This window comes from Galeopterus variegatus, unplaced genomic scaffold (genome assembly GCF_000696425.1).
Source record: "Galeopterus variegatus unplaced genomic scaffold, G_variegatus-3.0.2 Scaffold3569, whole genome shotgun sequence".
Classification (NCBI taxonomy): domain Eukaryota; kingdom Metazoa; phylum Chordata; class Mammalia; order Dermoptera; family Cynocephalidae; genus Galeopterus; species Galeopterus variegatus.
Window position 1 is genome coordinate 199,665 of NW_007729680.1, and position 14,506 is coordinate 214,170.

At 37.8% G+C, this 14,506-nt stretch overlaps 1 protein-coding gene across 1 annotated transcript in view; it reads left to right on the forward strand.

The window, feature by feature from the left end:
• LOC103601058 (dedicator of cytokinesis protein 3-like) overlaps positions 1–6,367 on the forward strand; it is a gene marked incomplete at its 3' end in the record, with an annotated part of 81,511 nt that extends 75,144 nt beyond the window's left edge. Inside the window, exon 5 of the mRNA XM_008585436.1 lies at positions 6,271–6,367. Within this exon, the coding sequence (XP_008583658.1) occupies positions 6,271–6,367 (97 nt within the window). The remainder of the gene's footprint in view (positions 1–6,270) is intronic.
• Between the last annotated feature and the right edge of the window lie 8,139 nt (positions 6,368–14,506).

The following is a 14,506-nucleotide window of genomic DNA, read 5'->3' on the forward strand; positions in this document are numbered from 1 at the left end:
TGGGGGGGGGGGGGGGGGGGTGGGGGGGGGGGGGGGGGGGTGTCTTCTTCTTTTAAACGCTCAGAACCATCTCTGACCACCATTTTTAATCCATTCACTACTGCATGATCCTACTATCCAATCACCTTTTCAAGGCTTCACCTTTCAATTACCATAATAGGATTCCCCACCCTTTTAACAGTCACAGTGGGGCTAAGTTTCTAATGCATAAAACTTGGGGGACATAATTCAAGCTTCAGTGAGTTTTGGGGGGTACATAATTCAGTCCACCACATTTTGTCCTTAACTCTCCCAAACATATATTTTCACATATAGATACATTCATTTCATCCCCAGAGTCTTAACTTGTTTGGACTCAAATGTCCAAAGTTCAAAGTCCCATCTGTGAAATTCAAAACAAGTTATCTACTTCCAAGGTACAATGGCGGGACAAAGATAGGGTACATATTCTGATTCCAAAAGGGAGAAATAGGCCAAAATAAAGGTGTAACAGGTCCTAAACAAGTCCAGAACCCAGCAGAGCAGGCATTAAATCTCCAAGCTGGTGAATAAGGTACCTTGATTCCATGTTTGACCTCCTCTGCACACTGGTGTAGGGGGTGGGTCCCCAATTCTTCAGGCACCTCTGCTCCTATGGCTTTCCTGGTGTTATGCCACACTTCAGCTCTCCCAGGCTGGTGTTCCACTCTGCTAGCTCCACAGGTCTGGTGTCTCCATGGCGGTCCTGCTCTCACAGTTGCACTAGACATGGTGCTGTTTGAGTTTCTCTGCTGCAACTCTGACCCTACATTTCTGCTTGGCATTGCTCTAGCCAAGGCTGTCTGTGGTGACTCTTCCCCGGTGACAGATCTCTTCCTGAGCCCCCAGACTTTTCCAATATTGAAGAAAAAACCAGATAACTAAAGCCAATGCTGCACTTTAGTGTCACTGCCCCCCTTCACATTTTGTTGTTTCACATTATATTTTTTAATATTGCCTATTATATGGTTGTTACATTTGTTGTTGCCTTGTTAGATGTATACTTTAGTTTTCATACTAAGGATGTAAGTGGTTTGTTCAGCACCTTCATGACATTGGAGTATTCTGAGTTCATCTGTTAACTTACTTTACTAATGTGTTATGTATCTTTAAGTGTTTTCTTGCTGCTCCTTAGCATTATCTTCTTTCAGATTGAAGAACTCCCTTTAGCATTTTTTGTAAGGCAGGGCTAGTATTGATGAATTCCCATAGCTTTTGTCTGTCTGGGAAATACTTTATTTCTCCTTCATATTTGACAGTTAATTTTGCTGGATACAAAATTCTTGAATGAGTCTTTTTCCTTCTGCACTCTGAATATATCATCCCATTCTCTTCTGGCCTGTAGAGTTTATACTGAGAAGTCCACCAAGAGACATATTGGGGCTCCATTGAATGTTATATGGTTAGTTTTCTTGCTGCTTTCAGTATTCTCTCTTTGTCTTTGGTTTTTGATATTTTTATTATGATGTGCCTTGGGGTATTGGATTGAGTTTGATTGGCTACCTCTGAGCTTCTTGTACATGGATGCTATCACCTTTTTCCATGCTTGGGAAATTTTCAGCCATTATTTTCTTGAATATGCTTTCTACATCTCTTCCTTTTTTCTCTCCTTTAGGTATATCAGTTATGTGTAGTTTATTTTGCTTGAGGGACTCCCATATTTGCTGTGTTTCTGCTTTTTTTTCCCTCTCTTTTTGTTCCTTTGATTGGATAATTTTATATGTTTTGTCTTCGAGCTCAGTGATTCTTTCTTCTGGTTAAATGTTCTGTTGGGAGTTTTCAATAAAGTTTTCCAGTTCAGATAATGTATTCTTTATTTCTAGAATGCCTATTTGGTTTTTTAAAATTGATTCAATTCCTTTGTCAAGTTTCTTGTTCTGCTCCTGGATTGTTTTCCAGATATCATTAATTTCCTGTCTGTATTTTCTTGTTACTCCCTGAACATCCTTCAGAGGACTATTCTTAGTTGTCTGTCAGACATTTCATATATTTGCTGTTCCTCTGGGTCCTTTGCTGGTGCTCTGTTTCCTTTGGTGGTGTTGTATTTCTCTGCTTTTTCTCTATTCTTTATGTTGATGCCTGGGAATTTGAGTAGCGTTCTAATTCTTGTAGGTTTTATAGGTGGTCTTTGGTGGTGGTAAACCTTGACTGGTTAGTCAGAGCTTTGTCTCTGGCCTGTGATTTTTTTTCTCCCAGTTCTGGCCCGACGCAGAACTGTTGGATTATTAACTACCAGCAGCAATTAAACTCTGCACTGGAACTAATTTTTTGTCCTTAGGTTAATTCCAAAATTGGGGAACACCCTGTGGGGACTAGCACTTGAGCCCTGTGGTTGAGCTACAGTGATGTTTTGCTGCTGAATCTCTGAGGAAGGCTTTTTGTGTAGTTCAGATTTTAATTGTTGGCCTTTTAATCACTTCCTGGTCTTGTGAGGTCAGATACACCTGGGATTTGTGGAAATTCTGACCCAGGACTGAGTTTTTTCAGCAAAGTGTGCCCCCTTTAGTTCTGTCACCCTGACCAGTCTCCACTGAGTGGACCTATTCTGATCAGAAGGCAGACCAGCTGCCCTTGCTGCACTCCAATGTTCTTCTAGAGAGGCAGCCACCCATCCTGCAAAACTTTTTTTTTCCATATGACAGGCCATGTGCAGTTGAGTCACGGTGACTAACTAGCCTCTGGGTGGCTCTTTTCTTTGGTTGGCTGCAGCCCCTCACTCCTATGTGAGTCCACAGGAACCTTGTCAGTTGTCTCACTGGCCTGGAGGCTGGTATGGTACACTCCACGACCCTCTCTTTCCTGCACCTTCCAAGCAACTTTGTGCAAAGGGAGCAGCTTCAGATTTTTGCTGGTTCCTATTCTATGTGCTGCAACTTCTCCGTGTACATCATCATGCCGTCCCTAAAGCCCCTAGGACTCGAATTTGTGAGAGTGGTCCCTTCTCTCTCTCTTGCATGGCTTCTCTCACCTTCATGAACTTCACAGGTCTCTCCTCCACTTCCCACAAGCTCCAGTGGTCCCTGGTTGGTAATAGTTGTAAATTGATTGGTTATGGGAGAGAGTGACACTGGTGATTGTCTATTCAGCTGTCTTGTGAGGAAGCCATCTCTGGCATTCTTTTTTTTGTGTGTGTCTTTTTCTTGACCAGTAAGGGGATCACAACCCTTGGTGTGGTGTCACCCGCACTGCGCTCAGCCAGTGAGCGCACCGGCCATTCCTATATAGGATCCAAACCCACGGCGGCAGTGTCACTGCACTCCCAGCGCCGCACTCTCCCGAGTGCACCACAGGGTTGGCCCCCATCTCTGGCATTCTTAACTGGCTGGTTTCAGGAGAGAAATGGCTTCACCAGACACCCTAGCTAGGGATTTTGAGGCTCTCTCAGATCTTTTGTATGGATATATACACTCTACATTTTTTGTTCCCTCTTTGGGGTGGCGAGTGAATTCTTAAAATTGTATGCTTTCTCTAGATCCTGAAAAGCCAGGCTGGTTCCTGAGAGCCTCCTATTTAACTAGGGTAGAACCCTGAAATGCTTACGTTTGTGTCTTTTTCCCAATCCCTCAGAGTCAAACTGGCTGTCTGTGGAAAACACTTGTATTTGTAGTCTGTGGGGTAGTGGTCAGGGAGCTGGCATGGGGAAGATGGGTACCACTCGTGGAGCATTTGGGGTGCAAGTGGGTCGGTTTTGGAGGGATCCACAGGTTATGCATCCCAAGAAACTCATGGGTGGGCTTTCTGATGGAGTCTGTGTAGTGATCAGTAGAGTTTGTGTCCTCTCTTCCCTGCTCTCAACTTTCCCCGAACACTCATCCATGTTGATCCACCTTAGTATTGTGGGTGGGGTGAGAAAGAAATATGTCTCTTGGGCAGTGTGTCGCACAATTGGTAGATCCTGGTGCTTACTCATTGTGCTTTTGCTTTCTATTGAGTGAGAAATTGTGAGCTGAGGGAGTTTCTCTTTGTACTGATCTGTGTCACTTTGGGGGAGTGCTGATGCTGGTAAAGTGTAACTTTCTCTTGCCCTCTTTAATGTGTCTATTCTGGATTTTTTGCTTTTTTGTTGTCCCGAAATATCTTTGCTGAATTTTCAGACTTCAACAGAGTTACTCTTGTCCAGGGGTTGTCAAAATTGATGCTTCTTTGGGCAGATGACAGTAAAACGCACCTATTCTGCCATCTTGCTGATAACACTTCTTTCAAATGTTACTCTTAACAAGCCCTTGGGCCGGCCCGGTGGCGCACTGCTACAGTGCGCCGCTTGGGAGTGCGGCAGCGCTCCCGCCGAGGGTTCGGATCCCACATACAGACCGGCCGCTCACTGGCTAAGCGAGGTGTGGGCGCAACACTGAGGGTTGTGATCCCGTTGCCGGTCCCGGTCCGGTACGGGCGCGACACTGAGGGTTGCGATCTGTTGCCAGTCACGAAAAAAGACAAAAAGGAAAAAAAAACAAAAAAAAAAAAACAAAAAAAACAAGCCCTTGACGAAAGCTTTTATTTTAATTAGCTTATAAATTTGATGGATATGGATAGTGCTGTGGCATTATTTTAAGGTGAGTTTTTCTTTTCTTTTTTTAATCTGTTGGACTAAGTCACACTAAGTAAAACAGAGTAAAACCATAAAACATAATCAGATAATGTATGTATTTGTTGGTGCTCAGTATTAATGCACTGAATTGTCTTTGAACACAGTGGTGCTTTGTCAACTATCTCCCTGTAGAAAGAAATGATACTTAATGCTAATTTTTAGGAATACATTTTCCTGTAGTTTTTCCAGGTGGATGATTCTCTTTTGGTAGCAAATCAGAATATGGGTTCCAGTCACCTCATTATATTAGTATATAAAATCTTTAGTTCCAGAAAATATTTCATTACCCCTCAAAATTGGTATATACATGAAAATATTAAGTTATGCACCTGCTTTCAAAAACCTTTCATTAATTTTTCATTCGTGTTACTTGTGTTAAGATCTAGAATCTTTAATATCTTTTGAAAAGGCCCTGTGAGAGCTGACCCCAGCCATACCAGCCCGACCCCCTTTTTAAAAATCTCAAATATGTGAAATTATTTTCCAACTCAGTGACTTCTTGGATACTTTTTTCCTTTGCAGGTGACATCATCCCTTCCCTCTTTTTTATGTCATGTCTTTTTGTGTGTTTTGGGCTTTGCCACTTTTTCAGAGAAGAGTTTACTGATCTTCTCATTTTAGGTTGTGTCCCCTGCTAAAATCTCATTGTACCTTTTCATTTTCTTATTAGATTTATTACTGTTTACATCTGTTTGTTGTAATTATTTGTCTGTCTGATTCCCTATCCAGACCAAGAACTCTTTGAAGATAGGAATACTGTCCATTTTTGTTCACTGATCAATCCTTGACAGTTAGTGCAGGGACTGGCATTATAGTGGATGCCGCTTAAGAGGTAGTCTGAGAGAATCCAAGCATATTTCTGTTCCCAAGCTTAGAATTTTTCTACCAGACCTAGAATTCTTCTACTGACACTCGTTTCTAAGAAAATGCAATACAGACATACAGGAGTGCTTATAAAACTTTTCAAAACCCATTGTTTGGGTTCTCTCTACATCCCCTGCCTGCCCTCCCTTTTCTTTCCAGATCTTTTTACCAAAAGTGTGAGTTAATATGCATTACAGAAAAGTATTAGAAGACATCAACAATTTCTAAAATTAATCTAAGCAAGACTTGGGCAGTATGTTATAGTTTTTCTTTGAAGAAAAAGCTTAAAAGCTGTCCCCAAAAAGAGTGTGTCTTAAAGAGTATTTTTATTTTTATTTTTTTTCCTTTTTGTCTTTTTTTTTTACTGACCGGTAACGGGATCGCAACCCTTGGTGTCGTGCCCGTACCGGGGACTGGCAACGGGATCGCAACCCTCGGTGTTGCGCCCACACCACGCTCAGCCAGTGAGCGGGAACCGGTCTCCACATGGGATCCGAACCCTCGGCGGGAGCGCCGCCGCGCTCCCAAGCGGCGCACTCTCCAGTGCACCACCGGGCCGGCCCTTAAAGAGTATTTTTAAACGTAAAATTAGGGATTATGTAGTAAAACCCAAATCTTTTTACAATAATTTAACTTAATTACACTCTTGCAGTATATCACTGAAAAGATCTTGATAAATTAGAAGTAATTTTTATATTTTCATGTGTAAAATTTGAGTTAAACACATGAAAAAAGCAGCAGACTGTATTCTGAGATTTTATCAAAGATAATGTGGCTATATGTTGTGGCTCTGGTTCTAGGCAGTATGAAACTGTGGCTCCACTTGAAGATTCTATTGTGACTGAGGTTACAGCAACTCTACAAGAATGGGCCAGTTTATGGAAACAACTATATGTGGTAAGTATTTGATTACTAGTTTACTGGATCATTAGAGTTCCATTGTACAATGTAAAAAAAAAAATTATCTAGCCTGTGTCAATTCTGCAGTTTCGGATTTCTGAATATTTATAGTTTTTCAAATGTATGTTTCTAATATTAACTGAAACATAGTAGACTGAGTTTTCTTAATGTAAAAAAACCCATATTATTTATATGCCTATAGTTCCTCTACCTTTCTCCAGTCATTAGAATGTAAGTTTTATAACTCTAGGGATCTTAGCCATCTTACTCATTGCTGTGTCCCCACATAATTTCATAAAGCAGGTGTTTACTCAATGAATGAACAAACTTGAGTTTTACTTAATTTTTATCTTTGTAAACCCAGTGGTGAGTAAAGGCAAAGAAATTGTATTAACTGTTTCTTACAGCTACTAAGCTTAAAACATATGTGATATATGACACTTTACTAGGCCAATAGTTAAATAGAAAATGTAATAAAAACCTGATAAAGAAAAAAGAGTAATAAAATCCTAGGAAACTTAGAAAGTAGAGGATGATAGGATGTAAAAATCATTATGATATCTACACTAAAAATAAGTGACAGGGTTTGGGTTTTAGACAAGATGGAATAAACACATTCATCTTCTCGTACTAATCAAATTAGGAACTATTGGACAGAACACATATGTCACCTACCAGTCACTCTGAAAGTTTGGGAAAGGAGAGGGAACTGACTAGGGACCTTGGCACTCAAGGACTGAGTGAGTTCCCTGTTGTTTTTCCTTTTCTTGTATCCAGACCTGGTCTCTAGAGAACCTCACAATATGGAAATGTTAGTGAGGGGAAACAAATCAAAAATAGCGTCAAGGAAAGCCTGCTCTTTCTAGCCAAAGTATGGCCCAACAAGATAGAAACCTTTTAACCACACTTTTATGTTCTGTAGGAGAATACCACAATAAAAGCTGTACCCCTCTCCTACCCTGGCAGGTACTTCAGCAGCAGAATTCATGATCAGAGCTCTGTTTTATTCATACACCCTTCCTTTACCCGCAATAACAAGGAGATATGTCTCTCTTTTGTGCAGCCTGTGAGAAGAACTCTAACTTCTACCCCCCACCCTGTAATAATGAGGCAGTGCCCCTTTCACTGGAGCCTATAGACAGCACTTTGACTTCCACACATCAGCAGTTGTAATGAAGCACCTCTCCTCAACAGAGCCTGTGGTTGGGACTCTGGCCTTCATTTACACCCTTTCTCTGAAGTAAGGAAGAGGCAACCCTAGGAGGAGGAACCTGTGTTTGGAACTCTTGACTTCTACTCTTCTTGTAGTAATGAGGTGCTCTTCTTCCAAGATGAGCCTATAGGCAGGACTCTTATTTCCACCCTACCTCACCCCCTGCATTGATGAGGCAGTACCTTTCTTTAGCAGACCCTGTGGGACAGTACTTATTTTCCATCCTTATCCTCCTGAAATGAGGCAGTGCTTCTCCGTAACCAAACCCATGCTGAAGAGCCAGTGGGGTGGAATTCTGTCATCTAGGTAATACAAAAATGGGGGAAACCAGAAAGGCATTGCAGAGACTTTATAAACTAAATTGACATTTGAACTACAGGCATTTTGGATCTTAACAGGTTGACCACCTACTAAAATAGGTCATTTAAATATGAATCAGAGTGTCATAGTATAATAATTAAAATGTGTAGGTTACACCTAAAATTCCTTGTCATGTGAAAAATTAGGAAAATCTCAACTCCAATGAAAAAAGACAATCAACAGATGCCAAAATTGACATGACACAGATGTTGGAATGGATTTTAAAGGAGCTTCTGTTAAAATGCTTTAATAAGTAATTACATCTCTGTAACAAATGAGAACAGAAAACTGCAGAGAATTAGAAAATATAAAGAACCAAATGAAAAATTTAGAACTGAGAATAATCAAAAATTTAAAAGTTATTATATAGGCTCACTAACAATGGAAATGGCAGAGAAATGAATTAGTCAACTTGAAGATAGATCAGTAGAAATTCTTCAGTCTGAATAAATGGAGAGAAAATAAATTAAAAAAGTGAATTTAGCTTCAGAGTCCTGTGGGACAATAATATAAGATCTTACATTGTGGTCTCAGAGTACTGGATGGAGAGGATGGAATGTGGAGCTAAAAAGAAGTATTTTAAGAAATGATGGCCCAAACCATCCTAATTTGGATGCTGATTTTGGATGCTAACATCCTAATTTTGGAAATAAAAAAAAGGATTTTAAGAAATAATGACCAAAAACATCCAAGTCTAGAGATTCAAGAATGTGAGTGAACTCCAAACAGGATAAACTCAAAGAAATTCATTCCCAGACACATCATAGTCCAAAGGAAAAATCTTCAAAGCAGACTAGAATGCATTGACACATTCATTACCTGTGGGGAATAGCAATTTGAATGACAGCAGGTTTTTCATCAGAAACTATAGAAGACAAAGAAAAAATGTTGGGCCCCATTTAACTATTGAAAGAAAATAAACCTGAGTACCCCAGAATTGTGTATCCAGAAAAAATATGCTTTAGAAATGATGGAGAAATTAACACACTGTTAGATGAAGGAAAGCTAAGAAAACTTGTTGCCAGCAAATTGATCCTAAAAGAATTACTGTGAAGGAAGTTCTTCAGAAAGAAAGGAAGTGATAACAGAAGGACACTTGAAACAATAGGAATTAAGAAAACAATGAAAAAGGTAGATTAATTCTTCTCTTATTTTTAAAAATTGTCTTTTATGACACAAGCAAAAATTAGAACATTATGTGGCTCTCAATGTATGTTAGAAGTAATATTTAAGAGAACTGTATTATGAAGTGGGGAGGGAAAGGGACATAAATTGTGGTAGGGTATCTACATTTTACTGTAAGTGTTACAGTATTGATACCGAGACTGTGATGAACTATGTATATATGTTGTAATCTCTAGTGTAATCATTAAAAATATTACATAAAGTGATATAATAAAAATTAAATCAAAATGGAATAATGAAAATGTTCAAGCAACCTATAGGAAAATAGGAAAGGGGGGGCAGAGAAAGTTAAAATGAAGGGAACAAATAGAATGTAAATATTAAAATGGAAAACTTAAATCCTAACACATGAATAATTACAAGATAGAGATTAGCAGAATCAATCAGTAAAAAAGACCGAACTATATGCTGTCTATATGAAACTCACTTCAAATATGATATAGAGAGGCTAAAGGTTAAAGATAGAAAAATATATACTATGCAAACACTAGTTAAAGAAAACTGAAGTGTTGGGCCGACCCGGTGGCGCACTGGATAGTGCGCCGCTTGGGAAGCGTGGCGGCGCTCCCGTCCGAGGGTTCGGATCCCACATACAGACCGGCTCCCGCTCACTGGCTGAGCGAGGCGCGGGAGCAACACCGAGGCTTGCAATCCCGTTGCCGGTCCCCGGTCCGGTACGGGGGCAACACTGAGGGTTGCGATCCGTTGCCGGACACGGAAAAAAGACAAAAGACCAAAAAAAAAAAAAAAAAGAAAACTGAAGTGTTTATATTAATAACAGATTATTATATTACAGACTATTATGTTATGAATTATTTATTAAACATAAATAAAAAATATTAATTATATTATGCTAATATAAGAAAAATTTGACATCACAGCAAAGAAGACTATCAGGGACAAAGAACATAACAAAATGATAAAAGGATCAGCTCATCAAGAAGACAGCAATCTTAACTATGTATGCAAGACTGAGCTGAAAAATAAATAAAGCAAAACCTGAAAGAACTGAATGGAAAAAGACAGAAACACACTATTATACTTGGGGATTAATAACCCATTCTCTTAGTAATTGATATAATCATTAGGCAGAAGTCATCAAGGCTAGGAAAGAACTGAACAGTTCCATCAACTGCAGGATCTAATTGAAATTTATAGAACATGACACTCAATAAAATCAGAATACAGATTCTTTTCAAGCAAACATAGCACGTTCACAAAGATAGACAATATCTTGGGTCATAGAGCAAATCTTAACAAATTTCTGGTACTCAAAGTAATATAAAGGACATTTTGATCATAGTGGAACTAGAAATCAGTAACAGAAAGACAACAAGAAAATCTCAAAATACTTAGAAATTAACACTACGAAATGACTGTGGTCAAAGAGGAAGTCTTGAGAAATAAAAAATATATTGAAGTGAATGTCAATGAAAATATAACACATCAAAATCTGTAGGATGCTGCTAAAGCAGAGTCAAAAGGGAAAGTTAGAGCATTAAGTCTTTATAACAGAAAAAAAGCAAGATCTTAGATCAATAATTTCAGCTCTTGCTCTACTTCAAGAAACAAATAAACAAAAAAGAAACCCAAAGCAAGCAGAATGAAGGAAAAATTAAAGAGCAGAAATTAATGAAATCAGAAATAGGAAAACAATAGAGAAAAATCAGTCAAACTAAAAGCTGGTTTTTGAAAAGGTTAGTAAAATTGATAAACACCTAGATTGACAAAATGAAAGAAAAGACTAATTACCATTATATAAAGACTGAAGAAAGAGATAGCACTACAGATATCACAGACATTAAAAAGGTAATAAAAAGTAGTGTAAATAACTTTATACACATAAATGACAGTTTAAGGTGAATAGACCAAATTTTTGAAAACCACAAATTGCCAAAACTCACTCAAGACAAAATAGATAATTATAATATTCTGCAACCGTTAAAGTAGTTGAATTTATAATTAAAATCCTGACAAAAAGAAATGTTGAGGCACCAGTGGTTTCACTGGTGAATTTTAGCAAAGATTTAAGGAATAAATGACATCAATTTTACATAGTCTGTTCTAGAAAATGGAGGTAACAGTTCCTAGTTTTTTTTTTTTTTTTTTTTGTGGTGATTGGCCAGTACCAGGATTTGAACCCTTGACCTTGTTGTTACCAGTGCTACTGCCTAACCAAGTGCGCTAACTAGCCAGCCCTTCCTAATTCATCTTATGAGGCCACTATTACTCTGATACCAGATAAAGACAGTACAAAAAAAGAAACCTATAGAGCAATGTCTCTTATGAATATAGACATAAAAATTCCCAACAAAGTACTAGCAAATTGAATTCCAGCAATATATAAAAAGAATAATACACCATTGCCAATTGGAGCTTAATTTGATAATGCAAGGTTGTTTCAGTATTTGAAAATCAATCAGTATAATTCATCATATTAAAATTCTAAAGAAGAAACACCTGATCACATCAATTGATGCAGAAAAACATTTGAGAAAATTCAACAGTGATTGATGATAAAAACTCTCAGTGAACTAGGAATAGATGTAAACTTCTTCAGCTTGATAAAGGGCATTTATTACAACCTAAAGCAATTCTCATTCTGAATAGTGAAAGACAGTCTGTTTTGGGGAACAAGACAACGATGTTTGCTCTCAGCACTCTTATGCAACATATTACTAGAAGACTTAACCAGTGCAGTAAGGCAAGAAAACAAGTTACAAATGAAGAAATAAAACTGTACCTATTTGCTGGTGATATGCTTGGCTACATAGGAAATCCCAAGGAATTTGTAAACAAAAAGATGCTAGAGCCTAAAAAAAAAAACCTAAACATAGTAATTTTGTAGTTGCAGAATCACTCTCTCTGTCACACACACACACACACACACACACACACACACACACACACAATTATATTGCTACATATTAACAATGAACAATTGAAAACCAGAATTTAAAACACAGTACCATTTATAATTGCTTAACCCCCCCCCAAACCCCCCCCCAAAAAAAACCCCCTCAAAACCCATGCAATTTATGGGTAACATTGCAAGAATCTTAAAAAAAGTGATGGTCAAACAGCATTGAAAGGAAAACCTACAAAAAGTATACTGTACAGCAATGCTATATATGTGAATTTAAAAAGGAACACACAAATGTAAGAAAATGCAAGTTATAAAAATTTAGGTGACAGTCTATGGTGAAGACAAAGTAGGAAGAAGAAACCCCCCACTCAGGTATAGATCCAACAAAACATGTACAAGATCTGTATGCTGAAAACTACAAAATTCTAATAAATGAAAGCAAATAAGACTTTAATAAGTGGAGAAACAACATGTACATGGATCTGAAGACTCACATATTAAAAATATCAGTTCTACCCAGAATGATCTGTATATTTAATATAATTCCTGAAACAGTCCTGGTAGGATTCTTTATAGATATAGGCAAAGTGATTCTAAAATTTATATGTGAACACAAAAGAGCTAGAATGGCTAAACAATTTTGAAAATGAAGAGTAAAGTTGGAAGAGTCACATTACCTAATTTTAAGCTTACTATAGCTCTGATAATCAAGACTGTGGTACTGACAGAGGGATAGACAGATAAGGGAGCAGACTAGAGAGTTTAGATATAGATCCCCATAAGTATGGGCAACTGATATCTGACAAAGGTACAAAGGGAATTAAGCAGAGGAAAGATAGTCTTTTCAACAAACGGTGTTGGAACAGTTGGACATTTATAGGCCCCCCTCCTCAAAAAAAGAAACTTATCGAAACCTCACCTCTTCTATAAAAAATCAACTCAAAATGGATCATAGGCCCAAATATAAAACTATAAAACTTCTAGAGGAAAACTTAGGAGAAAATGTCTATAACCTAGGGTTAGGTGAAGAGTTTAAACACGACAGACACCAAAGGAATGATTCATAAAAGAAAAAGTTGGTGAATTAGATTTCATCAAAGCTAAAAACTTGCTCTTGTGAATGACCATGTTAAGAGAATGAAAAGATAAGCCGTATAATGGAAGAAAATATTTACAGATCACATATCCATCAAAAAACTTGTATCTAGAACATATAAAGAATTCCCTAAACTGAACAGTAATAAAACAATTCAAGGAGAGAAAGACCACAGTAGTGCGTTGGACTTGCAGAGGGAGAGAACATTCCTTGGGCTACAAAGTGGGGGGGGGAGGAAAGGGGGGGGGATTGGGGAACATTGGGTGGGGGACACGGGGTACAAATACAATTTGTGGTAATGGGTATGCTGCCGGTATGAATCTGGCCCTCACATCATGGGCACGAGGGGTGACAATCAGCTTTGTATCTCATGAATATTCATAACCAATAAAAAAATTAGAAAATGGCAAAAGACTTGAATAGATACTTAATCAAGGAGGATATGTGGAGAGCTAATAAGCACATGAAAAGATTGTCCACATCATTAACCATTAGGGTAATGCAAATTAATGCTGCAGTGATATACTACTATACACTTACTGGAATGGCTAAATAAAAAAATTACTGATAATACCAAGTGATGTTAAAGATATGGATTTGGATCTTTCATACATTGCTGATGAGAGTGTAAAATGCTACAGCCACTTGGAAAAAAATTTGGTATTTTCTTATAATGTTAAACATAGACTTGACATATGACCCAGCAATCACATTCATGTGTATTTATCTTAAAGAAATGAAAGCTTATGTCCACATAAAAACTTGTATATGATGTTCACAGAAACTTTATTTTTAATAGTACAAAACTAGAAACAATCCGTATGTCCTTCCCTGGGTGAATGGATAAATATAATTTAAACAATTGTTTTATATTGGATAAATAAACTATATTGATTTATACAATAGAATACTGTTCAGAAATTTAAAGGAGTGAATGACTAATACTTGCAGCAACTTGGATTGATATCAAGGGCATCATGCTGCATAAAAAATTCAACTTCAGAGGGTTGCATACTCTATGATTCTATTTATATAACATTCTCAAAGTGACAAAATTATAGTGATGGAAACAGATCTGTGTTTGCTAGGGTTTAAAGTTGGGATCAGGGTATGACTGTTAGAGCTTAATATGAGGGAGTTTCTTCGTGGTGGTGGTGTAGTTCTTTATCTTGATTGTGGTGATGGTTCTTTGAATCAACACATGTGATTTGTGTTTAACTGAGTTAATAATATTGTAACATCAGTGTCCTAGTTTTGACAATGTACGTAGTTGTATAAGGTCTTATCAATGGGCGAAACTGGGTAAAGCGTGCATGGAATTCTCTATACTTTTTTCCCAAGTTCTCATGAGTGTTAAGTTGTCACACACACAAAATGCTTAAAAAGTAATGCTTGTCTTATATTCAATATAGACAA